At 45.5% G+C, this 27,629-nt stretch overlaps 1 protein-coding gene across 17 annotated transcripts in view; it reads right to left on the bottom strand.

The window, feature by feature from the left end:
- Positions 1-27,629, bottom strand: part of PPP2R2B (protein phosphatase 2 regulatory subunit Bbeta) — a 619,288-nt gene that overhangs the window by 22,748 nt on the left and 568,911 nt on the right. For all 17 annotated transcript variants that reach the window (XR_012067318.1, XR_012067317.1, XR_012067336.1 and 14 more), the window contains one exon: positions 15,399-15,563. Coding sequence is in view for 14 of the 17 variants with exons in the window: in XM_072955312.1 (XP_072811413.1) it covers positions 15,399-15,563 (165 nt within the window). In the remaining 3 variants the exon portion in view is untranslated. The remainder of the gene's footprint in view (positions 1-15,398; positions 15,564-27,629) is intronic.

The raw sequence follows: 27,629 nt of genomic DNA, 5'->3' as shown, positions 1-27,629 counted from the left end.
TTTCCTAAGTAAGAGCCAAATTCCTTACCTTGGCCTACAGGGCTGCCATGTTACCTAGCTCCCAAGTCCTCTGCATAGAGTCCAACAGGCGTGAGGCCCCGGGGTGGTTCGAGGTGACCACCCTCAGTGTACAGCCGTCGAGTGATCTGGGCCACCAGCCTCCTCCTCCCACTTCCCCTCATGCTGCTCCTTCTCACGACCCTACAGGCAGCCAAAGTGGTTTTCCTTCTGCCACTTGACCTGCCAAGCACAGGCCTAGGTTCACAACCTCTGCACTGGCTGCCGCTGCTTCTCCAGAAACACCTGTCACCAATTCATACATTCTCTTATTTACCTCTGTGTTTGCTGTCTGTCTCCATCTACCTGGAGGCAGGACGTACCATTTTCCCAGTGTCTGGAATGGCACCTGGCTCATAGTAGCAAGAATAAATATTTGTGAAATAAATGAATAGTAGGTTGGTTACCATCATTTCATAGACTCTTTGTCCCTTTGCTTTGCCTACAAATGCCAAAGCATTCCCAAAGCTAGGACTGAGTACATATGGATGGGGTCAGCCACTCTTTAGTGAGAGCCTCTTCGTGTCAAGAGAAGTACCAGGTGCAGAGTTATCAAAATGCACAACTAGAGCCGTTCTGCAAGCATTTATTTAGCACCTTCACCATACTAAGTGTAGAAGGCAGAAGTAAAGAGCTTTAGCCGTAACAGTGGAACCACTTAGTGAGACAGACAGAAATGGAAACAGATTGCTTCCACCTAGTGTATCAGGTGCTCTGATGGAGGGCACTGAGTCCTACTTGGTGAAACTTGAACAGGATTGTGAGCAGAATAATGACTCCTCAAGGATGTCCCCCGTCCTAACCTCCAGAACCCACAAATAGGTTACCTTTCTTGGCAAAGGAGAATTCGATGGAATTAAAGTTGCTCGTCAGCTGACCTCAAACTAAGGAGATTAGTCTGGATTACCTGTCTGGGCCCAATGTAATCACAATGGTCCTTAAAAGGGGAAAAAGGGGGCAGAAGAGGAGAGTCTGGATGGTAGGATGTGAGAAGGACCTGTCCCATGGTTGCTGGCTTTCAGATGGAGAGAGGGACCACGAGCCGAGGAATGTGGACAGCCCCAAGAAGGTGGAAAAGGCAAAGAAACAGATTCTCCCCAGGAGCTTCCAGAAGGGAACGCAGCTCTGCCAACACCTGGATTTTAGCCACCGAGGCCCACGTCAGACTTCTGAACTGTAAGATGATACATTTATGTTGTTTTTCATCACTAAGTTTGTGGTAATTTGTTCAAGCAGCCAGGAAACGAAAACAAAGAAGAGGTGAACTGCGACGTTCCCTTGGGTGGGAAGGGACAGACTACTGTGAGACCCATCTTGCCCTGGCCAGAGCCCTCCCTAGGCTGTCAGGTCAGTGCTCCTCCCTGGGGAAACTTCCTCCCAGCTACTCCCTTGACCGAGGTTCTCTTGAACCTCAAATTCCGAATGCTTACCCAGTGTGTGTGACTGCTTTGCCAGTGATGGCTTGTCACGGACAACGATGACAGGCAAGTGGCCCTGAGACGTCCCAAGCCCAGAGCAGCCAGAGCCACCTACAACCTCACGGCCAACCTTTCCCCTTGTGTGTGCCTCTGGGGCTGCAGCCCCAGGTCTGAGCCAGTTTCAGCCTCCGTTGCCTTCTTATCCAAGACCCCTGGCGGGGGAGGGCAGGACCTGGGAAAGTGTCAACTGCTAATGAATGACACTCGCCTCCAAAATTAATCAGCTTTCCCATTCTTAGGAAAATCCACTCAACTGGAGTCTCCAGGATGACTAATTTGACAGAACTGGTTGAATTAATCAAAAATGGAAATGAGGCAGAGGGGGAAGGGATTCTATTTTTGCTCTGTGGTTTGGGCCTCGCCGGCTCTGCTGCTCGCTGCTGCTAAGCCTGAATGGGGTCGACGTTGGATGGGCAGGGGGGAGGTAGGTTTCCAGGAGTTCTGCTCTTTGTATCAAGTGTCTGGCTTTTCTCCAGGAGCAGAGGGTGTGTGTCTGGTTGTGTTTGTAATCCTGTCATCCGGCAAAAGCAGTTTAATAAAGGGCCTTGTCTTTTTAACCTAACCAAGCTTCCCTGAAATAAACACTGTTAATTATGCCCCTACTCAACACTGAACCCCTTTTGGAAACTGTGTCAAACCTCAGAGGTTTTAAGATGCATTGCAGCTGCAGCCTCAGCTGATGCCTTTGGACACGTTCTATCAGAGGTCTGGGGAATGAGCCGTAGGTTTCGTAAGGGATCTAGTGGCCTATAGAACCAGGACCTAGCAATTAAATTTGTAGATGAAGGTGACAAATGAGACAGTGAATTTCCTGTTCTGTGCAAGAGCAGAGTCAATTCTGCCATTGGAAACTGCTGGGCGTGGAATCCAGCCCATGGAGATTATATAAAAGGGTCCCATGCAATTATCCTCCTGGATGTCAGAAAAAGATCATGCTCTTTCTCCTACTGCCAAATACCCAGGAGAAGAATGAGAAGAATGGATTCTTCTCTTGGAAGCAGACAGACTTGGGTTCAAAGTTTGGCTCCTTCACTGTGAGCTGGGGCAAGTTCCTTCACCTCTCTGTGCCTCATCTGTAAACTGGAGTAACTGAAACCAATGTTCTTTGGCTGCTGTGAGACTTAACTGACATCCAGAAGGGCTTCAAAACTAACATCCACTCCACTCTACTCTATACACCTTTGGAGGAAAATGGAATTTCTGACTTAGATTGTTAGATCAGGCATCAAACTTTGCCCCATTTGCATTGGAAATCAAGCTGTTTCTCCCATGACTACACTGTTCACTAAAACATCTCAGACTTTAAGGCTTCAAGTGCTTGTATCTTTTCTCTAGAGCATGGAAAAGTCTGATTGTCTTCACACCGGGTCCATGACAGGCAGGTTCAAGTGCACTGCAGGGTTGTTGCCGAACATCCCCCAGACAGCAGGCCTGCCTGGGTTTCACCCGAGGGAGGGAATTCCTGTGGCATAGTCTCCAGCTGCAGATCTGTCAGTTTGGAAGGGCTTTGCTGCTGGAATACAATGAGTCTGGTCTGAGACTCACTGGTGGAGCCAGTGCAAGGCGATGGGTACCGCAGAGTTGCCCATCGCCGCTGCTAAAAGGAAGCCTGGCTCCTTACCCTGGACTTCAAGACCCGCCATGGCCAGCTTCATCTCCCCCAAGTCCCCAGCCTGGGCCACGCCCTCTCCATAGGATGGGACCTCCAGGGTTGGAGAGGAGTGAGGCAGGTTTGTCCAAACTATGACAGAATAAAGATGCAACTAAGGAACCTACCCTGTGTCATGACACAGCATGGTGTTCACATGCGTGATTGATTTCATCCAGGAAATGTGCAATGGGAACCTCCTATGTGCCAGGCACTCTGCTAACTGTTTCCACTTAAATTAACTGATTAATAGCCAGAGATGTCCAGGAGACCAAATCTCATGATCACTTCTCTGCCCTCATCTTTCTTGACCTCCCGTAAACATAACTGATCCCAGTATCTTTCTACATCACTCTCCTCTCTTGGCTTATATGCCTACCACCCCCACCCACAGCCCTGCTCCTCACTCACCCTCTTCCCTTCTTGGCAGCTCATACTCTCTCCTATAAAAGGCTACCCATCTTCCTCCCACCCCCCTAGTAAATGCTGGCCTCCATCCTGGGCTCTCCTCTCCTCCTCACCTAAGTGACTTCACACCATCCCATGACTTTACAGACCGTAATATACTCCTGACTTTTAAATTTACGTCTCCAGTCCTGACCTCTCCCTTGACTTGCAGGCTCAGGTATCCATTTGTTACCACACTTCTCTAATGGGCTGTGTCATAGGCATCTCAGTCCAGATGCATCCCAAAGGGAGCCCTTGGTCTTTCCACACCACACCTGTTCCGGCCTCAGTCTCGTCAGCAGTATGTGCTACCACTGTACCCTCAGATGCTCCAGATCAAAACCTACGTTTTCTCAGATTCCTCCCTGTCTCTCCCCTCTCCACTTTCAGCCTCTCATTACGTCCTCTGAGCCTTACCTCCTCAGTACCTTCTGTGTCTGTCCGCTTACCACCCCATCACTACCCTCACCCTGATCGGAACCACTGTCATTTCTCCCCAAACTGTAGCAAAAGCCTCTGAACTAGGCTTGGTGCTTCCAGGCTTTTCAACACCACCCCCCCTTTTTAAAAGTATAGTTAATTTACAATGTTGTGTTAGTTTCTGGTGTACAACATAGCAATTCATTTATACATCTCAATTCTTTTTTGAGAATTTGTTTAAGACCATAAACAGAGTATTCGTGTCCCTGCTTAGAACTGTCTACTAGCTTCCATCACACTACTAGCTTCTATCACGCTGCCCTGGTTGGCAAGGCTCTGCATGACCTGGCCCCAGCCTCCCTTTTCAGCCCCACCCTCTACGTTCTTCCCCAGCCCGCCTGTCTCCACCTGCTGCTCTTTCTTCTGTTCCTGGAGCTCACACGGTTGTTCCTGTGTTAGGGTCTTCATACTTGGATGTTATTTCTCTGTTTGGCTCCTTCTGACAATTCAGGTCCCAATTCAAAGGCTTTCCCTCAACATCCTAGGGAAATAGCACCACCCCGGCTACTCTTCAGTCCTTTACGTTTTCTTACAGCTTTGATCACTGTCAGAAATGATCTCATTCATTTGTGCACTTGTCTGTCTCTTCTTTCCTCCCTTCCTGCTAGAATGTAAGATCCCTGAAGGCAGGAAGGAGTAGGTGTTGAGTAAATCTTGGTTGAGTAGGGATTTCTGGTGTCCTGGTTAAGAGGCATGAGTCTGGATCAAAGCCCAGTTGTCACTTGTTCTTTGGTGGCCATAGGAGTATCATTCCTCTGCTCGGCTGGTTGCCTCATCTGTAAAGTGTGACTAAGAACAGAATGGCCCTCATAGGATTGTCAGGAGGATGGGATGAACTTGGCTTACGTTCTGGCCACAGCGAATGTCACGGAGTTAGCTGTGCTCACAGCCACTGACATTACTGCATCAACACGACCGCTCCTCCTCCCCGGCTCCTGCTCTTAGTAGACACGTGGGAGCGGAGCCAGATGGCATCATCATCCCAACCATAACTACCACGGAGCACTCACCACAGGCCAGGCACTGCGCTGGGGCTCCACAGGGCCCTGCCATTCAGTGCTCACCAGCCCCCCAGTAAGGCAGGTGCTGCCACTAGTCATACCTAGTGATGAGCAGACTGAGACACGGAGAGGTTAAGTAACCTGATTAAGATCACCCGGTTAGGCTAAGGACAGGGACTGACAGTGGACACCACGTTGCTTTCCTCCCCTACCTTGGCCCTGTCTCTGAATTCACTCACTGCTGTCGGCTGAGCTGGACAGAAGGGAAGAAACAAAGCATAAATGTTCCAGGCTGTGCCTCCAGGGACTGCTACTGACGGATGACCGTGTCCCCTCAACCCATACACTGAAACCTAGGCCAGTGTGGTGGTGTTTGGAGGTGAGGGGTTTGGGAGGGCATTGGGTCATGAGGGTGGAGCTGTCATAATGTGATCAGTGACCTTATAAACAAGAGACTCCAGAGAGCTCCCTCACACCCTTGGGCCGCGCGAGAACACAGCCAGAAGACAGCCACCTGCGGACCAAAAAGCAGGTCCTTACCACACACCGAACCTGCTGGTGCCTCACAGGGGGCGTAGCCTCCAGAACCGAGAAGTAAGTGTTTGTGGTTTACGCCATCCGGTCTGTGGTACTGGATTCCAGCAGCCTGAACGGACCAAGACAGGAAACATCGCCCTGGCTCTGCGCTGCCCTGCCCATCCCAGTACCCAGGTCAGGTCCTGTCAGGGGTGTGTGTGTGTGTGTGTGCAGGGAGCCCTGGCTTTCTACCCTGAGCTCAGGCACCTAGCGGGCTCTCCTGCTCTCCACCAACTTTCTCTCAATTACAGAAGTAAAACTACACCGTCGGGGGGAATCTGGAAAGCTGCCCACATTTTGCTGCCCTGATGTCATCGCTTTCACTAGCACCCCCAGTCTTTGTCCACACGTACTCCTCTTCACTCTGTAGAACTCCAGGTGGGTGTGCAACCCTGGGCACTTTAACCTCTGTCATAAGCATTTCCCCACGTGCTCCACTTCCACTGCGTCTGCAGGTAGCGACCGAGGCTTAAATCTCTACGCCCCTTCCCGGGAACCCCCATCTCAATTCTCACTTCCACGCACGCATTCCACCTGCTGCTTTTCTTTCTTTTTGAATTTTTTTTCCTTTTGAAACATTTTATTTTTTAAAAAACTGAAGTATAGTTGATTTACAAAATTGTGTTAATTTCAGGTATACAGTGAAGTGATTCAGATATGTATTTTTTTCAGATTCTTTTCCATGATAGGTTAGTACAAGGTATTGAATACAGTTCCCTCTGCTCTATAGTAAATTCTTGTTGTTCATCTACTTTATATATAGTGGTGTGTACCTGTCAATCCCAGACTCCCAACCTGCTGCTTTGCTTTTGTGCTGTTCAAACCAACTCTCCTTATTCAGGACCCTCTCCCCTTAAGAGTGGTTTCTGAATAGGAAACAGGCTTCTTAGCACCTCACTGCCTCTAAAATCAATTCCTGTCCCCTTTGTTTAGAGAGCATTTTTACTTCCACACAACAGGAAAGTATCCAGACACTGTCACACAAAACACACAGACCACCATGGGGGAGGCGTAGAGGCTCCACGTACAGATGTCACTCACCCCCGTCCTCCGGTTCCCACCACCATCACTAAGGGCCACGTGCACTATGTGCTCACGATGGTCAGGGCTGTTCCGAGAGCCCTGTGTCCACGATCACCTTGCACCCTTACCCACTGCAGGACAGCGTCAGCCCTGGCAGCCACTGCCTGTGGCCAGCGAGCCTGGGACCCAGCCCTGGAACCGTCAGCTCCAGGGACTCTGCTCTGGATGACCTGCGGGTCTTCTGCGATGGGCTGAGTTGTGTCCCCACCTCCCCAAATTCTGAAACTGAGGTCCTCATCCTCAGTACCTCAGAATGTAACTTTATGTGGAGGTCGGGTCTTTAAAGAGGTAGTTAAGTTAAAAATGAGGTCATGAGGGTGGACCCTAATCCAGTACAACCAGTGTCCTTATAAAGAGGGGAATTGTGGACATAGACACGTGCAGAGAGATGATGACGTGAAGACACAGGGAGAGGACGGTCCCCCGCAGGCCGAGGAGGGAGGCCTAGAACAGATCCCTTCTTCACGGCCTTCCGATGGAGCCAGCCCTGGTGATACCTTGGTCTAGGACTTTTGGCCTCCAGAACTGGGAGACAATTAGAGCTTGTTTTTTGAAGTCACTGTGTCCCTGGTGGTTTTACAGTAACTCTAGTCAAAGAAAACACCTCCTTTAGTCTGTCTTTTCATCTGCCTGCCCTTCTACCACAGCTGTTCAGTGAAGCCCTCTTCGTGGCTGGGCACCACACTAAGTAGTGGTGATGCACTGGTTGGTAAGATAAATGAAGTCCCTGGACTTACAGAGGTTACATTCTAGTCAGGGAGGCAGAGGAAGAAAAACCAACATCGATAGCTGAGCACAATGAGATACGTAAATAAAATGAGGTGATGCAATGGGAACCGGGTACAGGTCGAGTGAACAGAGAAGTCCTCTTTGAGGACGTGGTATTTACCTAGAGACCTAAAACGTAAGAACAGCCCAGTCAAGTGTGGGCATGTGGGGGCATTCCAGGTCAGAGAAGAGCCTGTGCAAAGGCCCTGGGGCAGGAAAGGGCTGGGTGTGTTTGGAGGCACAGGAAGCTGGCCAGTGCACTGGCCAGACTACGAGGAGCTGAGGCTGGAGAGATGGGTGGGGACCAGATTCCTGGGGGAATCTAGAAAGGAATTCAGATTTCATTTCCTTCTCATTTCCTTGGCTGTCATTCATCACACCTGGCCAGTTTCTTCACTCAACTCCCAATACACTTGCATTCAAAGGGAAAAGCACAATTCAGCCCAGCCATTGCTGCTGCCATCAGCACCCTATTGTTTCAGGCATTAGAATCTCAAACGGCAAGCACAACCCTTGTCACTACCGCCAGAAGCGATATAAAAAAAAATTGAGAGATGAGGAAGAGAATCATCCTTTCCAACCCCTGCTGAGTATGCAGAGTGAGGGACATATGCAAATTAATATATGCGGCTCTGATAACACGGATCTCCTCGGCATTTTGATTAAACACCGACGGTTATTAAATAACCTCCTTCTCAGCGCTCATCTCTGAAAGCCAATGTTGCTTTTCATTTTGAACTCTGATGAACTGTCTCAATTTCGTTCGCACACCTCAGTTGCACTGTGGTCGGCAGAAGGCTGGCGTTTGAGGAGGATGGAGAAAATCAATATCAAGTGTCAGGCGCGAGGTCAGATTGAACTTGTTTTCCTAGCTGGTGGGAACTAGGGGCCTCCGCTGCCAGCAGTCAAACAAAGGGAGATGTGCCTTGAAGAAGGTCGGTACTTTGGACGAGTCAGGAAAATGAATTTTGTTCGCTTCTTAATTAGATTAGGAGGCTGGCGGCTGGTGGTTCAGAGCGGGGCTGGGGTCGGGATGGGGCGTGAGGAGGCAGGGCTGGGGCAGAGGTCTGCAGGCTGCCAGCTAGCTCCTGGCCTCCTGAGGGACTGTCCTCTGGGCTCTGCTTCTCCAGGGCTGTGTGGGACCCAGGCAGGAGGGAGGAGCAGCCCCCGGGGGCCCTGGGTGTGGGCGTGCCCAATGACTCTTCCCTCTATTTTCCCCAGGGAACTTCTTAGCTTTTAGGTAGGAGCTTTCTGGTCACTGCCTTGGGGTGGAAGGTCCTTGTCACATCTCCTCCCAGCACCATGTGCCTCTATTTCACTCTACTTCTTACAGTCACAACGTGCATCTGTGATTCTCTGATCAATGCATCCTTCCTCCTCAGAGAGTGCAGCGGTTCATCTTATGTATCAACCTGACTGGGCCATGGGGTGCCCAGGGATTTGGTCAGACATCATCCTCGGTTATTTCTGGGAGGGGGGTTTTGAATAAATTTAACATTTAAATTAAGAGTCGGAGTAAAGCAGACTGTCCTCCCTAGTGTGGGTGGGCCTTATCCAATCAGTTGAAGGCATGAAGAGAACAAAAAGGCTGACCTGAATTCTCCTTCCTGACTCCTTTGAGAGGAGGCACCGATTTTTTTTTCCTGCCTTCACACTTCAGTGGAAACATTGGCTCTTCTGCTGGCCTTTGGACTAAAACTATTTACAGTCCTTCTGCAGATCTTGGGACCTGTCAGCTTCCATAATTGCATGGCACAAATACTTATAACACAGCTTTCATATATATACATATGTATGGATACACACACACACACGTGCACAAACGTATGTACAAGATGTATCTATATAACAGGGATATATACCTCCTACTGGTTTCTCACAGACAGCACGTCCCAAAGTGACCCCCAGCCCCTCACTCCCCTTCAGGATGGTGTCTTATCAGTTCGCATTCCACATGCCATTTATGTCAACCCTCAGGCATAAATCTATACACTGAATAAATATTTACTTAGCACCTACTTATATGTCAGGCCTTCATAGTATGATGTGAGCAAAAGAGACTAAGTTCTTGTCCTCACAGAGTTTACAGTCTGGAGGGGAAGGATACTGAACAACACATATCCATGTGTGATGAATGCCAGTCTCTACTACCACTTTACATCCCCACAGTTATTTTAAAAGAAAATGTTCTCAATCTAAGAACATGGTATATCTTTCCATTTGTTTATGTTGTCTTAAGTTTCTTTCATTAGTGTCTTAGTTTTCAGAGTACAGGTCTTTTGTCTCCTTGGGTAGGTTTATTCCTAGGTATTTTATTCTTAAAATGGCCATACTACCCAAAGCAATATACAGATTCAATGCAATCTTGATCAGAGTCCAATGACATTTTTCAGAGTTGGAACAAAAAATGTTAAAATTTGTATGGAAACACACAAGACCTCGAATAGCCAAAAGAATCTTGAAAAAGAAGAATGGAGCTAGAGGAATCATGCTCCCTGACTTCAGACTATACTACAAAGGTACAGTGATCAAAACAGTATGGCACTGGCACAAAAAACAGACATATAGATCAATGGAACAGGAAAGAAAGTCCAGAAATAAACCCACACACTTATGGTCAATTAATCTGTGACAAAGGAGGCAAAAATATACAACGGAGAAAAGACAGTCTCTTCAATAAGCGGTGCTGGGAAAATTGGACAGCTACCTGTAAAAGATTGAAACTAGAACATTCTCTAATGTTATATACAATCTCAAAATGGATTAAAGACCTAAATGTAAGACCAGATACTATAAAACTCCTAGAGGAAAACATAGGCAGAACACTCTTGGACATAAATCACAGCAATATATTTTTTGAACCAGCTCCTGGAGTAATGGAAATAAAAACAAAAATAAATGGGATTTAATTAAACTTAAAAGCTTTTGCACAGCTAAGGATACCATCAACAAAACAAAAAGACATTCTACAGAATGAGAAAAAATATTTGCAAATGATGTGACTGACAAGGGACTAACTTCAAAAATATACAAATGGCGCATACACCTTAATATCAAAAAAATAAGCAACCCAATCAAAAAATGGGCAGAAGACCTAAATAGACATCTCTCCAAGGAAGACATCCAGATGGCCAACAAGCACATGAAAAGACGCTCAACATCACTAATTGTTAGAGAAATGCAAATCAAAACTACAATGAACTATCACCTCACACTAGTCAGAATGGCCATCATTAAAGTCTTCAAATTATAAATGCTAGAGAGGGTGTAGAGAAATAGGAACCCTCCTATACTGTTGGTGAACGTAAACTGGTGCAGCCACTATGGAGGGCAGTACGAAGGTTCCTTAAAAAACTAATAATAGACTTACCATATGATCCAGCAATCCCACTCCTGGGCATTTATCCAGAGAAAAATATAATTCAAAAAGACACATGCACCCCAATGTTCATAGCAGCACTATTTACATAGCCAAGACATGGAAACAACCCACATATCCATCAACAGATGACTCAATAAAGGAGATATGGTATATATGTTCAATGGAATACTACATAGCCATAAAAAAGCATAAAATAATGCTATTTGCTGCAACATGGATGGACCTAGAGATCGTCATTCTAAGTGAAGTAAGCCAGAAAGAGAAAGAAAAATGTCATATGATATCACTTATATGTGGAATCTAAAAAAAAAAAGGACACGGGGGGAGGGTATAGCTCAAGTGGTAGAGCGCATGCTTAGCATGCACAAGGTCCTGGGTTTGATACCCAGTACCTCCTCCAAAATAAATAAATCTAATTTACCTCCCCCTCTGCCAAAATAAAATAATCAAATAAAAGAAAAGGACACAAATGAACTTATCTATAAAACAGAAACAGACTCACAGACATAGAGCACAAACTTACGGTTATCAGGGGGCAAAGGGAGTGGGAAGGGATAAACTGGGAATCGGAAAGTTGCACCTCTTGGGGAGTGATGGAAATGTTAGCTATCTTGATTGTGGTGGTGGTTTCATGGGTGTATAGATCTATCAAAATTCATCCAATTTTACATCTGAAATATATGTAGTTTACCATACAGGAACAATACTACAATAAAAGTGTTTGAATAAAAAAAAAAGAAAAAAGATAATGTTCCCTTTTCCCTTCCCTTCCTTTAGATTTCAATAGCTACTATCCTTACCTAGGTTATGAATTTCCATCATATTGAGACTAAAGCAAAATATTCTAATTCTCCTTTGTTTCTTCCTACCACCACTGTGTTAATCTTCCCTAAAACATAAATTCTATAACTCTGTTCTCCAGACAGATGATCTCCAATTGCTCTCCACATACTAGGACCTGTGCTTCTCAGACTGGGGAACATGCCCGTATCCTTGGAGATCAGGGAAGAGGAGGATATGGGGGTGCACCAGGTGGTACAGGATGCCACAAAGGCTGCATCTTTTGGAAACACCAATTTGGCTTGAAATTGGGGGATGGGTAGAAACATAATTATTAAACTGAAAGGAGTCATTTTATGGGAATAAAATACCAAATCCAGGTGAAATATTAAGATGGAAAAGTAAGACTTGAAAGAAAATCTGCTGAGGTCAGCACCTCCCTCCCCTCAGGTCTCGGACCTCTGCCAGGTATGTGTTGCTTAGCTTTTGAGAGGCTGGGCCGTCCAGAGCACATCAGAGAGGCTGGAATGCCCCCTCGTGCCCTTCCTCCACCACAGCTAGGCTCACAGCTTGGCTCTAGGAGTGCTGTACTTGGTGGAAAATTTCAAGAAAGACTGGTGACCATAGGAGCCAGACTCTGGGTATAGAGCAGGTACTGAATGAATGAATGAATGAATGACTACATGAAGGGGTCAACTTTGGCCTCGGACCTTCAGGACTGACTTGATATGACCCATCATCCCTATTTGACCTCATTTCTTCCATTTCCCCTTTTACCCACACCCAACACATCTTGCTAAGACTCTTTAAAGGTTTCATATCGATGGCTCATTAACTTTAGGCTCTTGCCCTTTCTGGTGTGCACGGTCCAAAACACCCTTCCATTCCCCACCTAGCCAAATCCTTTTGTGCTTCAACGCTATCACTCAGCCTCAGCATTCCCTGTGAGGTCTACCTCAAAAGCCCTACCTTCCTCCGAGTGTTCCAACTCCTAATCGTCTCCATCACTCATTTGGGTGTCCTGGGTATACCTTGCTGCATCTGCCAAATTTGAAATTGCTTGAGTGTAAGAGATGCTTTACCTCTCCATGCTACCCCTCAGAGTTCTTAACAGTAATGGACAAATCACAGATACAAGAAATTCAGGCCGATGGACTGACCATGAATTTTAGTCTACATCTGTGGTTCTTCTCAGCTGGGAGCAGCTTTCACCCTGGGATATTTCATAATGTCTGGAGACATTTTTGGTTGTCACGACCGGCCTTTGCTGCTTGCATCTGCTGTGTAGAGGCAGGGATACTGCTACACATCCTACAGTGCAAAGGTCAGCCACCAAGCAAAGAATTGCATGCCCCAAATTCACAGCGCTGCTGTTAAGAAATCCTTCTGTACGTGATAGGCTCTTCCCAACCTGTTTCCTGTCTCTTTGTTCTCCCAGACAGAACCCAACTCCCATCCTTCTGCCTTAAGTCTAATCAACTTCTCCAGAACATAATTCAAATAATATTAGTCCTCTGATTACTTTAGTGGCTGTTCACTGACTTTGAGAGAAAATTCAAGTCCATTTTCATGACCATTATAACAGGCTCCTGCATTCCTCCTGAACTTCAACTCTTCCTTCTTTGAGTCATTTCCTACATACCAGCCGTTATCAGTCACCCTGCAGTTCCAAAAGCATTATGGCCTTTCATGCCCCAGCACCTTTGCACATGCTGATCCCTCTGCCTTGACCATTTCCCCTTGTTGGCGTATAAGTAAGCACTGCTCAGAGGCCAATACCAGCACACACATCAGCAAATATTGATTAAGCATTTATCATGGGCCAGGTACTGTTTTAGGTACTGGGGAAACAACAGTGAACAAAGCAGTAAGTCCGTGCCCTCAAGGAGCTGCCAGTCTAGATCAGCACTCTTCAATAGGACCTTCTGGAGGAAAGAAATTTCTTACATCAGTCCTGTCCAACATGGTAACTACGGCTACCCACGGTGACTTAGCACTGGAAATGTGGGTCATCTGAATTGAAATCTGGACGTGAAAGACACACTTAGTGTGAAAAAACACTAAAACATCTCTAACAATTCTTGATAGTTATCTCACATAAGCCCCATGACACACCCATGAGGTAGACGTCAGCATCTTCCCCATCTGACATGAGAGAACTGAGGCGCAGAGAAGTGAAGGCAAGTTGGACGAAGTCACACAGCTAATAAGGGGCGAAGCCTGGCTTTGACCTGGGTCTGTGGGACTCTAGAATCCACACAGATTACATACATACCAGCCCCTCCATGCAGTCCTTCTCACGGCAAACGAGCAAATGGCAACGGTCGCAGGGCCCAGATACTCGCTCCTCTCCTGGCCTCACGCCCACGCAGGGAGTCATCGTATCGTGTCACAGGAATTAACACTGAAACAGGGCCTGAGGGAGAGAGAGGGCTTCACCTCCGGCGCCCCACCGCCAGCTGTCGCGGCAAAATAGTGCCCAGCAGAAGGGAGTGGCCGGACAAACACAGCTCTTGGCCCTCCTGAACGTCTTGGCAGCTGCACATCATTCAGCCTGACATGACACGACACAGATTACCCCTGCCTTCCAGGCCCCGTTACTCTGGGGAGCATTTTGTTTCCAGAAAACCTCCCTGCCAGCTCCAGGCCCATCCTGTCCGTCGCAGCCCTTGCTGCTGTTGCCAGGTGACTCTCGCTTCACCCGTTTCCATTCGTCTTAGCCTTTGGCCTCCAAGCCCTGACTCCTTTGGAGCTTCTTTGCTCCATCAGTGCCCTGAAAACTCCAGTGAGACCCCAGGGCCTGTGAGTCTGGTGGACTTTATCCCATCTGCTCCCACTGAAGCCCTTCCCTGGTGCCCACTAGAACCACTGGGACCTTGAGGGTGCTGGTTCCCCCAAAGCCTCACCCTCTCCAAGAAGCCACGGACCCCTTCCCCCAGCTGCTCTTTCTAAAAATTGAGGATAGTTGACATATAACATGGTATTAGTTTCTGGTGTACAACATCATGATTTGCTGTATGTATATGTTGCAAACTAATCACAAGTTTAATGAGTACCCACCACCACGCAGTTACAATTTCCTTTTCCCTTGGTCTGAGAACTTTTAATTAAGAGGAACAGCTTTCTTTTTAACAACTTTCAAGTACACACCACAGTATTAACTGAACCACCACCCCCAGCTGCTCTTGAGTCCTCGTAAATTCTCAGCCTCCCACAGTCCAGCAAGTCCGGTTAACTCCACTGCCAAGGTCTGTCCCGAACTCATTCACTCCTCCCCATTTCCATGCCCTGCCCTTGACCTGCTCACCCTCACTCCCTGCCTGCATGGCACAACCATCCCCTAACTGCTCCCCCTTCCTCTCCGCAGGTTCATTCTGCCCACAGCAGCACGCGGAACCTCAAAACATAATTCAGATCATGTCACAAGGTTAAGTGACCGGGCTCATGCCTTATTCATCTCTGAACTACACAGCCTGAAGCAAATGTTTGTGGACTTAGACATGAGGTTATATCCTTACTGAAACGCCAAATACAGCGCTGACTCCTGAGTCAGCCCCACATGTGTAGTGTCTTTACTGCCGGCATGTCGGGCGCAGGAACAGAGATCACCCCCAAGCCCTGGCTCTCCCCCTTCTCCTCCCACATGTTGGGGCCGAGACCCAGCCACCCCCGGCAGCCCTGGGCTGCTGGCTACTCACATTTGGTGTGCCTGTCACACAGGGCCGACGCCCGCATGTCGCACAGCCGGATTGTCCCTTTGCTGCTGCTGTACACGAAGGTGTTGCAGTGATGGGGGTGGAACTCAGCCGCCGTGATTACCTCTGTGAGCTCCTCCATGTTGGCTGGCTTGATGTCAACGATATCTGGCACAGACGAGTCAAGGAGGGGACCAGGAGAAGGGGACCTCGGGGGTGATGTACCATTGCCACCTTATTTTAGTGCACACTTATAATAACTCTATGAATGAACAGGCAGGTATTACTGGTCCCAGGCAGAGGAGGTCCAGGGTTACCAAAGGCCGCACTAGAGCTCAGGTCTCCCTTGCCCCTCATCAGGATTTCATCCCCCATAACCCATAGATGTCCCATTCATATCAAAGTTACCTGCTTATGTCATCATGCTAAAATGGGCCAAGTTGCAAAGACTTTCATTTCTCATTTTCTAATAATGATTAAGAAACTAGTTCCATGCCAACTGAATAATTCAATATATTTGAATCTTCACCCAGACTCCTGGGCTGAGAAGTGATATCTGTGACAGACTGTAAATCTTCTTCCATGAAATCCCTTAGAGCTTTTGAAATAATATGTTGATGATAATGACAATAACAGCTGCTACCATTTACTGACTACAGGTCAACACTGCGCAAAGCACATCATGTAATCCTTCTAACAGCTCTATAATCAGCACCTTCCTCGTCCTTATTTTTTCAAGGGTGGAAACAGAGACTCAGAGTATGTACGTTGCCTCAAGTCACATGGCTAAAGAGTGGCAGTCTTAGGGTTTTATCCTAGTTGCAAGATTTGTACTCTTTAGTAATTATGCAAAATTTCTCTTATTGAAGATATATAGGACCCTCAAGTCTCCATAAGTTGTGATTTGCTTTAGAGCTCGTGTGGGAGTTTAAGTATCAGAAAGAAGCTGTCCAGTTGTGTGGTGGGACAGTTTTCGCCTCCCATGGAATATACTGTTAGTTTTATCATTTTTTTCTCTCCTCAGTATTTTCTTTTCTGATCAAGAATAATTATAAATTTGTAGATACTGACAGGCATATGCAGAATACATAAACAAGTTCATACTGTATAGCACAGGGAAATATATACACTATCTTGTGGTAGCTCACAGCGAAAAAAAATGTGACAATGAATATATGTATGTTCATGTATAACTGAAAAATTGTGCTTTACACTGGAATTTGACACAACATTGTAAACTGACTATAACTCAACAAAAATGTTAAAAAATAAAAATAAAACATATTGCAGTAAAAAAATTCATACTTAAAAAAAAAGAATGATTATAGCGCTATTTTTAAAGACCACATCCATGTGTGTTAACATGAAACATTTGCCCTTTCACTTATGGAGGTGACTCAGTGGAAACAAATGTGTTCAGTCAGGTGTCTGCAGGCCTGAGGGACTGAGTCTGTGCTGGTCACTTTACATCCCTACTGAGGGCTCGGGGGACCTGGGTGCAGGTTGGAAGGCAGCTGGCTAGGGCTGAGGACCCAGTGCCTTCCTGCAAAGGAACAGGCCTTGTGATGTGGATGTTGTGGACCAAAATTATGCTCACTTTTGAGCCACATTTGTGATTTTGCCCCACCCGTGTATCACCAGGTAGCATTTTTCACTTAATATTTTTTCCTACAGATCAACTTAAACCTTTTTTTTTCAACTTAGCCTTGTCTAAGCAGTAATCCAATACTCATAAAATCATGGGTTTAATGAGCTAGTTACATTTTAAATAATATACACGAAATCAATGCATTTAACAATTAAAAGGAACCCTGTGGCAGGAGTTTATGTATCGCATTTTGGAAAGCACTGCGCTGAATCAACAAGTAGTAACCTGACACAGACTATGCTATTAGACCGGGATGGATAACAGTCTTTAATGCTTTCCATGAAGCTGGTTGCCTCGTCCCCTCCTAGAGTTTAGATGAGGTATGAGTAAATGCACTGATATTTTTAGTTACACTGGCACTAACAAAGTAGTCATCTATTATTAAACATCACCCATGCTCCAGCACACAATTTGATGCAATAATGACTTTGTATTTGGTTGTTCCTCTCTCCCTTTCAATTATCTCTTATAAATCCTGTTGGGTTTTTTTCTAACATTAGCTCGAGACTGAACTACATTACAGTTTACTACAGTTCCCCTCACCAAACCCAGATGCAAACATTACTTGGGTCTCTAGAGCACGCAGGTCCCCTAGAGTCACAAAATACTACCTTTCAAGTCAACTGCTACCAGAGTTAGAAATAATACTGCAGTCTGCACCACAGTCTGTGGAGCAGGAGCCCGTGCCCCATGGGCGGCGGCCCCAAGCTGCGGCTCTGACATCCTCCCCACCCCCCTGACCCACGCCCTGGGCTCTGCGGCCACGACACAGTGTGGGAGAAGCTGAGGTTAGTGTTTCGCTGCTGTCAGATTTCATCACCCTCCAGAAAGAGCCTTCATACCCTGCCGTGCCAGGGAGCATGTTTCTCTTCTCCCAAAATAGGGAAAGAAAATCTGGTGTCGGCTTTCTCAACCTCCACCAGTACAGCTCTGAAAACACGCTTAACTGGAAGGGATCGGGGCTGTGTGGGAGGGGGAGGTGCCACATCTACGGCTATTTTTCTCTCACCTAAAAATAAAGCCCAAAAGTTAGACTATGTGAAAATAAAGTGCTTAAACATACAGAGGAAACCAGGAACAGCCCCCACCATCAAGAACTCCACCCAGAACTGGGTCTGCTTAGGGCTGCTGCCCCTGGGTCCGACCTCCCTGCCTCCCGCCCTCCCGCCCACCCTGGACCTCGAAGCCTGCCCATCACCCCTCGCCCTCAAGCATCTCCCTGTTTAGTTTAGTCTGTTTGTTTGTTTTTGAATGGCCCTCACCGAGCCAGCCTTATCTTAGAGGGAGTTCTTCAGCTTTGGGCCTGTGCTCTCTCTCTCAATTCACCCAGCACTGTGGGGGCTACATTTTTCAAAACCAGAACTTGGACACAGCATCTGACCTAGGATTTTTGTGTCCTCTGATGTGATGATTTTTTTTTTTTTGAACCACATGTTGGGACAAAAACATGATAAGGGATTTTTTGAATTGTTAACTGATGGCAGATCTTCTGAATTCCAGAAACCTGTGCGAGAAGGAGTCTAGTGTCCAAAAATGCAATGGCTATGGGGAATGGCAGGAGAGCATATCTCACATCTGCATCATCTAGAAACTCAGCCTTCCTCCTCACGCTGTTCTAAAGGGAGTTACACGCCTCCAGGGTATTGGTTTTGCCCTTCACATTGGGAGGGAAGGAGAAAGGAGCTGAGCGATGCCTGGCTCCCTGTATTATCTTGAAAATGGAATGATGCATTTTGACAGTCAATTTTCTCTTCCCTATCCTTTAGAGCTCTCTAGCCAAATGATTTCCCCGTTGTCCCAAAGAACTAAATGGCAAAAGCAAAACAGAGCACAGCATTCACGGCTAATATACAAGGCAGACAGCCAACAGATTGCTATTAAATTAACCCTGGGGCTTGACAGATCTGTTCATCCTGACCTCAATGGCTTACGGCATTCCTTATTAATGCTGAACCCAGGCAAATTACCTCTGCTAACAAAAGGGGTTAATCTGCCTCTCTGCTGGGACTCTGGAGGCAGCGCTGAGGACAGGAGGGGGCACAGCCAGTTTGGCAGCTGAGCTCCATGCTTGGAATGCAGAAGGCGGGAAGGTGAGGGCACCGCTGTGCCAGGCAGCAGCCTAAGGCATCATTTAAAATAATAATTGAAGACACTGGGAGGTCACTCCTTCAGGGATCAGCTTCAAACAAATAAGAAGCCAGAGCCATAAATTACATCAGCAGTGGGGTGAGGGAATGGAGAGGGTGATGGCAGGATGCTAAGGGGTAGCATGGGGACCATTCAAAAGTCATTTCCTTCATCCCAGTTTGGAAAAAGCTTTCTACAAAAAAGATGTCTGTTGCAACGTTATCAAAGAAAACGATTGACAACAACCTACAAATACAGAAATAGGGAAACGACTAAGTTCCGATCTATTTCATTAAACTGTTTGTGCAATAGAATTCCAAGTCTGTTAAAAAAAACTTGTAAGAAAAATTGTATCTATAGTGTGATCAAAATGTCATTTAGAACTTACATTCTGAAACTGATGGCCTAAAAAGCAAAAGTACCAAATGCTAGTGAGAGTTCCATCTGGGTGAGCTTATGAGTTTCTTTTTCTTTTCAATTATCCATTCGATTTCCACATTTCCTTTTAATGAAGTTGTAGTGTTTTCAGTGGAAAAAGAAAAGATATTTTCTATGTTTATTATATACAAGTATAATTTTAGGTGAGGTAAGTTAGCTATAAAATATATACGGTTTCATTGTAGCCATGTAAAAAGCATCAGAGAAAGAGAGAGAGAGGACAGGGTGGGAGGAAATATGGTTGTATCCTAGAGGGGCATTGGATTCTAAGGCTGGCATCTAAGTTGTCTTTCAGTGACCCTTGCTTGGGTCCATTCATTCATGTGTCCTTTCATGTATTTCATAAACATTCACAATCTGCCAGGACTCTTCTAGGTACAAGGGGTATAGCAGTGACCAAAGCAGACCAAAAATTCCCCTGACATGTGGAGCCTCTATTCTCGTAGGGGACTTGGTCAGTAAACAAGATATGTAAATGGTTTTAAATATCGATAACAAATTTATGTATACTGGATAGTAACACTGTTATGCAGAAAAATAAAGCAGGGAAGGGAGACAAGTGCGTTATGTGTGAGTGGGGAGGGGTGTGTGTGTGTGACTCTTGGATTGAACAGGAGAAGGCTTCCTGGATAAATCAAGAATTAAATTTTTTTCCCTTTTATTTCCTTATTTATTTTTCTGAGCCCTTACTGTTGAGTCAGCTCACATTAAGTTAAAATTGTGATGTAAATTCACTGCATGTACCCCAAAATTACATAGTGAGATTATAGGTCATTTTATAATCTCTACAATGAATATGTCTTATTAGATCAAGGAAACAAACAGTTAAAAAAGTCATTTCCTTGGCTTGGAACCATCTATGAAAGAGCTGAGAGGCCAGGAGCCTCATCTTTGGGTAAAGTTGAGGATAATATTGTGATAAATATTGTGATTTAACAATATACAGTCAAAAGATTGGAATTCAGCTTTGAATCCAATTCCATTTTGCTCAGAGAACATGGGAAGGTCATTCTCTCTCTCTCTCTGAGTTTCAGTTTCTTTGCCTTAGAATGGGTATTATCCTATTAATTCTGTTAGCCTCTGAGAATTCTGATGATCAAATAAGACAATGGAAAGAAGGTTACTTTACAGTAGACTCAATAATCCCAAATTTCAAAGAAAACACGGATTTCTCCAAAAGACAGCTTTCACATGCATTAGTTTTGTGGGCTTTTGAGGGTGACTATCCTCATATGTTTCTGTTATCACTGCTGATTTTGCAGATACTGACAAGTTTTCCCCCAACTTTCCTTCTAAGCCAACCAATTACAGGAGAGCCCCACCACAGGCCAAGCTGGAGAGTGGAATCTAACTTTACCTGGGCAAGGTACCCATGTTCAAAAGCAGCTGAAGATTTTAAGATAGCACTTTAAGTCTGCCAGTCTACTGAGTGGAGAACAGCCTTACCAAGGTCTTGAAAACTGAGCATATTAGACTTGGATTCCATTTTAGGGACCATGAGTTTCTTTGAAGTCCTTACTTCCAAAGTCTGAATTTAATCTTTGGATATAAAGCAATGATTACAAAGCATCCAGATCTTGTGAGCTGAACGGACATGTTGCCTGATGATAACACACTGGAAATCTCCAAAGAGGACTCCGAGGAATAGTCCTCTCTTCAGAGCTTAAAAAAAGCCAATGTGCAAATATTCACAGAGGTTTTTGCCAATTGCTAGGCTCAATATGAGAGGACTGACAGAGACACAGGGTGCCTACTGGTAACTGCCTTTAAGTGTGTGAGCTGCAAAAGACGCTGGAATAAGATGTCCTTTATGATTACGGGGTGTGTGTATGTGAGAAAGTCCTGTAACAACAGCCTCTTTCCTATTCATGTGACACAGAGCTTGAAATTTTAGAAAAACATCCCCAAAACCCAGTACTTCCTTCAAAGGCCAACACGAGTGTTGTTTTCTTTACGAAGTGTTCTAGCCCTTCTTTCATGATCCTTCCCACCTGCCTCTCCACAGCACCTTGAATGCACCTCTGTAAGAACACCTAACCCATATTATTATTATCTGAGTAATTTAAGACAGCATGATAGATTACATTTTACTGGAATACAGAGTGAGATAGACCTAGATTTTAATCCCAAATCCTGCGACAAGTTACATGATCTCAAATGCCTTTGAACTTGCTAACTTACCAACAAAGAGAGGAAGAAAACTACAGAAGATGATGTGCACATAACATACCTGCTACTTCACACAGGCTCAAAAGGCTGTTAGTCTCATCCACCCCAGTACGGTTACATGTCTGCCTCCCTCTGTCCACATACTCATTTGGTAGCTTTGTGATATGCTGACTTGGTTAGGCTAAACATTTCTAAAATGCTTCTGGTTGCGGTAGGCTAACAAAGTATATTCTCTCAGGCAAGCTGGAGGCCAGAAGGGAGGAAGCAGCCACTTTGCACATATGCACAAGTTCTCCCAGTTATTTAGTGAAACAGCAATCTAAGTGCTGCTGTAAGGGATTCTGCAGACACGGTTAAAGGCACTAATAGTCGACTTAAGTTAATCAAAGGGGGAGATCGCACTGGGCGGTCCTGAATTAATCAGTCAGAAGGCATTTAAACGAAGGCTTAGGTCTTCCTTGGGGAAGAGACTCCAAATGGATGCTAAGACTACAACTCCTCTCCCTTCTCTCTAAATCTTCCTTCTTGATGGCCACGTGTGGACATGGCCTGTGATGCTTACGCCTGTGGTGTTCTAGCTTGCTTGCTATTTTTCTGTTCCCACCACTGGCCTTACAGAACTTGGACTTGCTTGGCCAGGCACACAACTGCAAGGCTAATTCACTGTAACAAGTCAATCTCCTCTCTCTCTCTCTCTCTCACCTCCTGTCCCACCACCCCCTGCAAACACACACACACACTCTTCTGCTGCTTTTGTCGCTCTAGTTGAACTCTGATTGATACATCCACCCTCTAGATTATGTGGGCCATGATATCAGGGAGGGAGTTTTATTCATCTTGGCATCTCCAGTGCACACAGTAAGTGCTCAATAAATATTTACGGGTTTTACTTTAATTCATTCTTGTGGCTCAGCAGCCTTCCTTAGGCAAGGTTTTTTAAGATGCAGAAACTCATAGTAGATCCACAGACCAGGATGCCAGGGCTCGTACGGTGTGGATCATTTAGCCTGTGGTTTTCTTAGGAGAGAATGGGATCCAAGCAACAAGGTAAGAACAGGGGGCTGGGGATATGTGCAAAGAACAACAGCTACTATTTATAGAGCCTTCTCTTGGTGCCAGTCATTTGAGTGGCACCAAGTGCTAAGTGCTTTACATGATCACCTCCTTACAACAACCTTTTAAGAAAGGTGGCATTACTATCCCCATTAACTGATGAGGAAATTGGTGGCAGAGAAATGTTAAGCAACTTGTCAAGGTCAGACAGATTTTAGGAGATGAAGCTGGACTCAAACCCTGTGAATCTGACTCCAGAGTCTGCCTTCCCAATTACTAAGTGGTACTGCTCTGAGGCAGTTCATGAAGCCCAAAAGAAGCCTGCAGAGTGGTACTCTTGCCCTTTCCCCTGACAACACGAGCCTCCAAGGGCTTGCCCTGTGGGAGGAGAAATCTCCAGTCCCATAAAACCCTGGGTCTGGCCTCCGATACACAGGGTCAGCATCCACACAAGCAAGGCACCAGGTCTGGGGCAACCTGCCAAGGCTGCATTTAATATGGGAAGATGGGGGCTGCTCGGGCACACACAGGCCAATGTGCTGGACGTGTCATTGGAAGGGATGCTCTCCTTTTACACTAAATGCCAGTCTGAGATTGATATGTACAGTTGTAGATGAAAGTCACAGCAGCAACAGGGGAGAGGAATTTGTATTAGCTCCACAGCTTCCCTCAGAGTCTGCATGGCAGAATCCTACTGGATTAAAAGGAAGGTTGCTGTCCATGGTACTATGGAGTGACAGATGCTAGAAGCCAAGAGTTGCAACTATATGGTCCCGTGATCAGGAAATCAACTCCAAGAGGGCCTCTTCAGTTGAGAAGTGAGGCTGATGCACAGGGCTGCTAAAACCAAGGTCAGAGACGATGTACCCTTGGAATCTAGAAGGCCTCTCCCAGAGAAATCTTCTGTCTTATGCCTAGAGACTGTACTTATGCAAGGTGTGTCTTTTGCTCATCTTGCCAGCCTTGCTTACACCATGCACTACTTCACTCTCAGGGCCTTCTTGAGTTTCTTCCAACATGCTCCCTTCTGCCACAGGACCTTTGTACATGATGGCCCAATCTCTCCACACCTCTTTGCCAAGTTAGCTCATACTCTTTCTCTTACAAATCCCAACTCAATAATCAGTTCTTCAGTAAAGCCTTCTTTTATTCCTATCAGGTTTTAAAAAAATGCTTTCACAGGACTTTTTGCACTTTGTAATTAGATACCCATGAGTGTGATTATTTGATGAATATCATTCTGAAAGCAAAAAAATTGTTTCTTCCCACTCTTGTATCCCCATGGCTTAGTGCAGTACCTGGCACAAACTAGGTGCTCCGTATACAGTTGCTGAGAGCTGTAACTTTACTTTTACTTGATATGGATGTATTTAATAGGTCCCCTAATGGACTAGCTAAGAGCCTAGGTCAACTCATTCTCAGTCCTGCGAACAGAGTTCAAAGGATCCTAGGTATACCATAGTTTTCAGAAATAAGAGACATCCTTTTATAGCAATTTTCTTCTTATTGAAAAGTTAGGGCTGCCTCTTGTCCTAGAAAGTCACTAATATAGCAGTGAGTTATTATTGTTCTAATGTAGTTAACCCATTAAGGGCAAAGCCTGATCACTTTAAGCCAGAACCTGTTACACTAAACAGAGACAGACTGGCTACAGATGGAAGGAAGAGGATTTAAGACCAAGTGCCATGAGGCTAGGAATGCCTCCCTCTGTTACGGTGCTAAACACAAGGCCTGGCCCTCAGAGATGCCATGTGAGTAGGGTAACTAAGGTATAATGAGAAACATCCTGCAGAGAACACCAGACTGCAGAACCAGAGGAGGAGTCCAGAACTGAGAGGACTACCCAGATGATGAATTCAGCAGACTAGAATCCACCTGTCTAACATTCAACTTTTCTAGTTTCCTTTTCCTTTCAATAATACTTCTGATTATGTTTGCCCCTGTTTATTGATCGTTTATTTAGCAAGGTGCTGCCCTAAGCATATATGTATGTGTATGCATGTACGTATACATATATGCACATATACACACAAATATATGCATGTGTATGTGTATATGTGTGTGTATAAAGACCTTTAAAAATTCTAACAATCCTCTTTGACACAGCTGCTCTCTACAGATCATACAGTAGAGACTTGGCTAAGTTAAAAAATCATGTTAAAGCTCACACAGCCAACAAGTAGTAGAGCAGGGTGAGAATTTAATGTTTGTTGGACTCCAAAGACTGTGTTCTCAACCATAATGCCAATGTCACACCAAATGCTAGTCACTGGAAGTTAATGACTTTTTAAAAAGCCATATTGCAAGACCACTTGTCTTAATATTTACTAGTACTTTTCTTTCCATATCCACATATTGTAATTTAAGTGGATTTTTCGGTATCTGTGAAATCATAGGATTGAGATGATAGTTGTATTTTGTAATACTCATTATCATGGACATAATTATGAAAACAAAGCCCATGTAGCATTTAGAAGCACCTTGCCTACCACCTCAGTGGTACTCATACCACACTTCGGGAACCCCACATTTCTCTATCTTAAACCACATTTCTTCTGTCTCCTTAGTGGGTAAGGGCATTATAGGAATGGTGCTAAATAAACACCATATGATTTAATAGGACCAATGTGAAGGTTGGCGTTTTCTGAGTTTGTTTTGAAGGAAGGCCGCTTCCTACCCCAGAGGTGGCTGCATTTCAGAGATGATACACAAAAGGGTCGCAGTTTCTACATTCTGCTCAGTGCTTAGGGCGCTCTGGTTGAAAACAGCTATGTAGATATCAGTTATCATCATTCTCATGATGGCAATGATTATTTTACATATGGCTGCTTTAAGGGTGAATGGCACGGTCTCATTTGTATTCCAGCATCTGGCAGGCTGTCACACATCTGCAGAATATAACCTAAATTGTGCTATTAATATTTCCCCTTTGCATTCTCCCCAAGGCATCTGTCTCCTAACGTGCCTAAAGAAACTTCCCTCCCCCTTGAAAGCCTAGAGGCAAAATTCAGAAAACATGTCACCTAGGCTGGGGACAGCAGAAGCTCAGAGTGACAGCAGCTGAGCCTGAGCAGATTTCTGGCTCTTGGAATAGATGTCAAGGGAGAAAGGGAACCACCACCCACATTCGTTCTATTAGCAGCTACACTTCCAGGCAGAATCTGTAGGCAAATTCTCCTGGGCTCAGACAGTATGTTGAGTCTGCTCTGTGATCAACACAAGATACCAGTCATGGTCTTAGTGGTCAGTGCTCAGTGTTTCCATAATCACCACTACCAACTTACAGCTGCCTTCCCTGAAAAGCCTCGGGGAACTACTGAGCACTCTTCTGTGGTGGAGACTAGCTGACTATGTATGCGAACCAGGGCTTTTTACTTATGTCCAACAGCTATGCTACATTTCCCAGCCTGCCTTGTGGTTAGAGGAGGTCATGTGACTGAGCTCTAGCCAATGGAATGCTTACTGCTTTAGACCCTGGCTCATAAGGGTCTCCCATGTGTGGTCCTATGCAATCATCCTGTTTTGCTGGACTGACGCAGATAAGCATGGTGACAATGGGGAGCCACAAGATGGAAAGGGCTTGAATCTCTGAATCCCTGATTGGAGGAGGCTGCCTGCTGATGGGAGACCATCAATATTGGACTTTAGAAGAGAAATAATCTTTTATGTGTTTGAGCCATTGTAGAGTCTATTTTACATCAGAACATTCAGAGCTTCACCATGACTAATATACTCTTAAGGTGAAACTCCCAGGTTAGATTTCATGATCAATTATCTACTGGATAGCTCTACTTTGATGACCTACCAGTATTTCAAACTTGATCTGTCCAACCAAAATGGTACTTTCTGTGTGTCAGAATATTCTCGGTACCAGGATACAGGAATGGATCACACAAAGTTCCTTTGCTCACAAAATTTACATTCTAATATGGCGAAACCCAAAAAATACAAATACAAAAAACAATTTCAAATAGTGATAAGTGCTATGAAGCTAACAAGGATAGAGGGTTAATGGGAGCTACTTGAGAGTTAAGGGAGGAAGTGCCTCTGAGGAGACATGAGACAGAAGTCTACATGCCGACAGCTGGTTAGCCATGTGTGCTGCAGGGAGAGAGTGTTCCAGAAACAGGGAAGGGCAAATGCGAAGAATGGAAGTATGAACAAGGTTTATCCAGGTACAGAAAAGAGGTTAGTTGGTTGAAGCAGAGTGAATTAGGGGAGAGCAGTGTGATAGGATATCAAAGAGGGAGGCAGGGCTACAATCGTAGAATCTCATAGTCCAAGGTCAAGAACTTGGATTTTATTCTAAGTCCAATGGGAAGAGACTGGAGTGTTTTAGTGCAGGGAGGAATGATATCTGAATTACATGTTGGAAGGTCCACTCTGTTATGTGGAACGTGTGTCATGTAGGAGAACAAGAGAGAATGGAGACCAGACAGGATGTACTGCAGTCACACAGGTGAGAGAAGAGTGGCCTATTCCAGCAAGGGTTGGCAGGAGTGGAGTTGGAGAGAAATGAGTTGATATGATATATATTTTAGAGGAAGCCAAGGCTGGGCTCACAGATGGATGGAGTAGGGGGTGGGGAGGCTGGTGAATGAGAGGGAAGATCAATATTGTTTCCAGCAGTTGCTCAGCTGCCTGGGTAGTGAAACCATTAACCGGTCAGGTTTGGGGTGGGATGGACCACGTGGTAGGTGCTGAATAAATGATCAATTTTTAATATTCAGTGAAGGGTCCACACAGTAGGGTGAGAATGCTGGCTCAGACACTCATTCAGCAGTATTTTGACTTCTCTA

This window comes from Vicugna pacos, chromosome 3 (assembly GCF_048564905.1).
Source record: "Vicugna pacos chromosome 3, VicPac4, whole genome shotgun sequence".
Lineage (NCBI taxonomy): Eukaryota > Metazoa > Chordata > Mammalia > Artiodactyla > Camelidae > Vicugna > Vicugna pacos.
The sequence above is the reverse complement of the archived record's forward strand: the minus strand, read 5'-3'. Positions and strand labels throughout refer to the sequence as shown.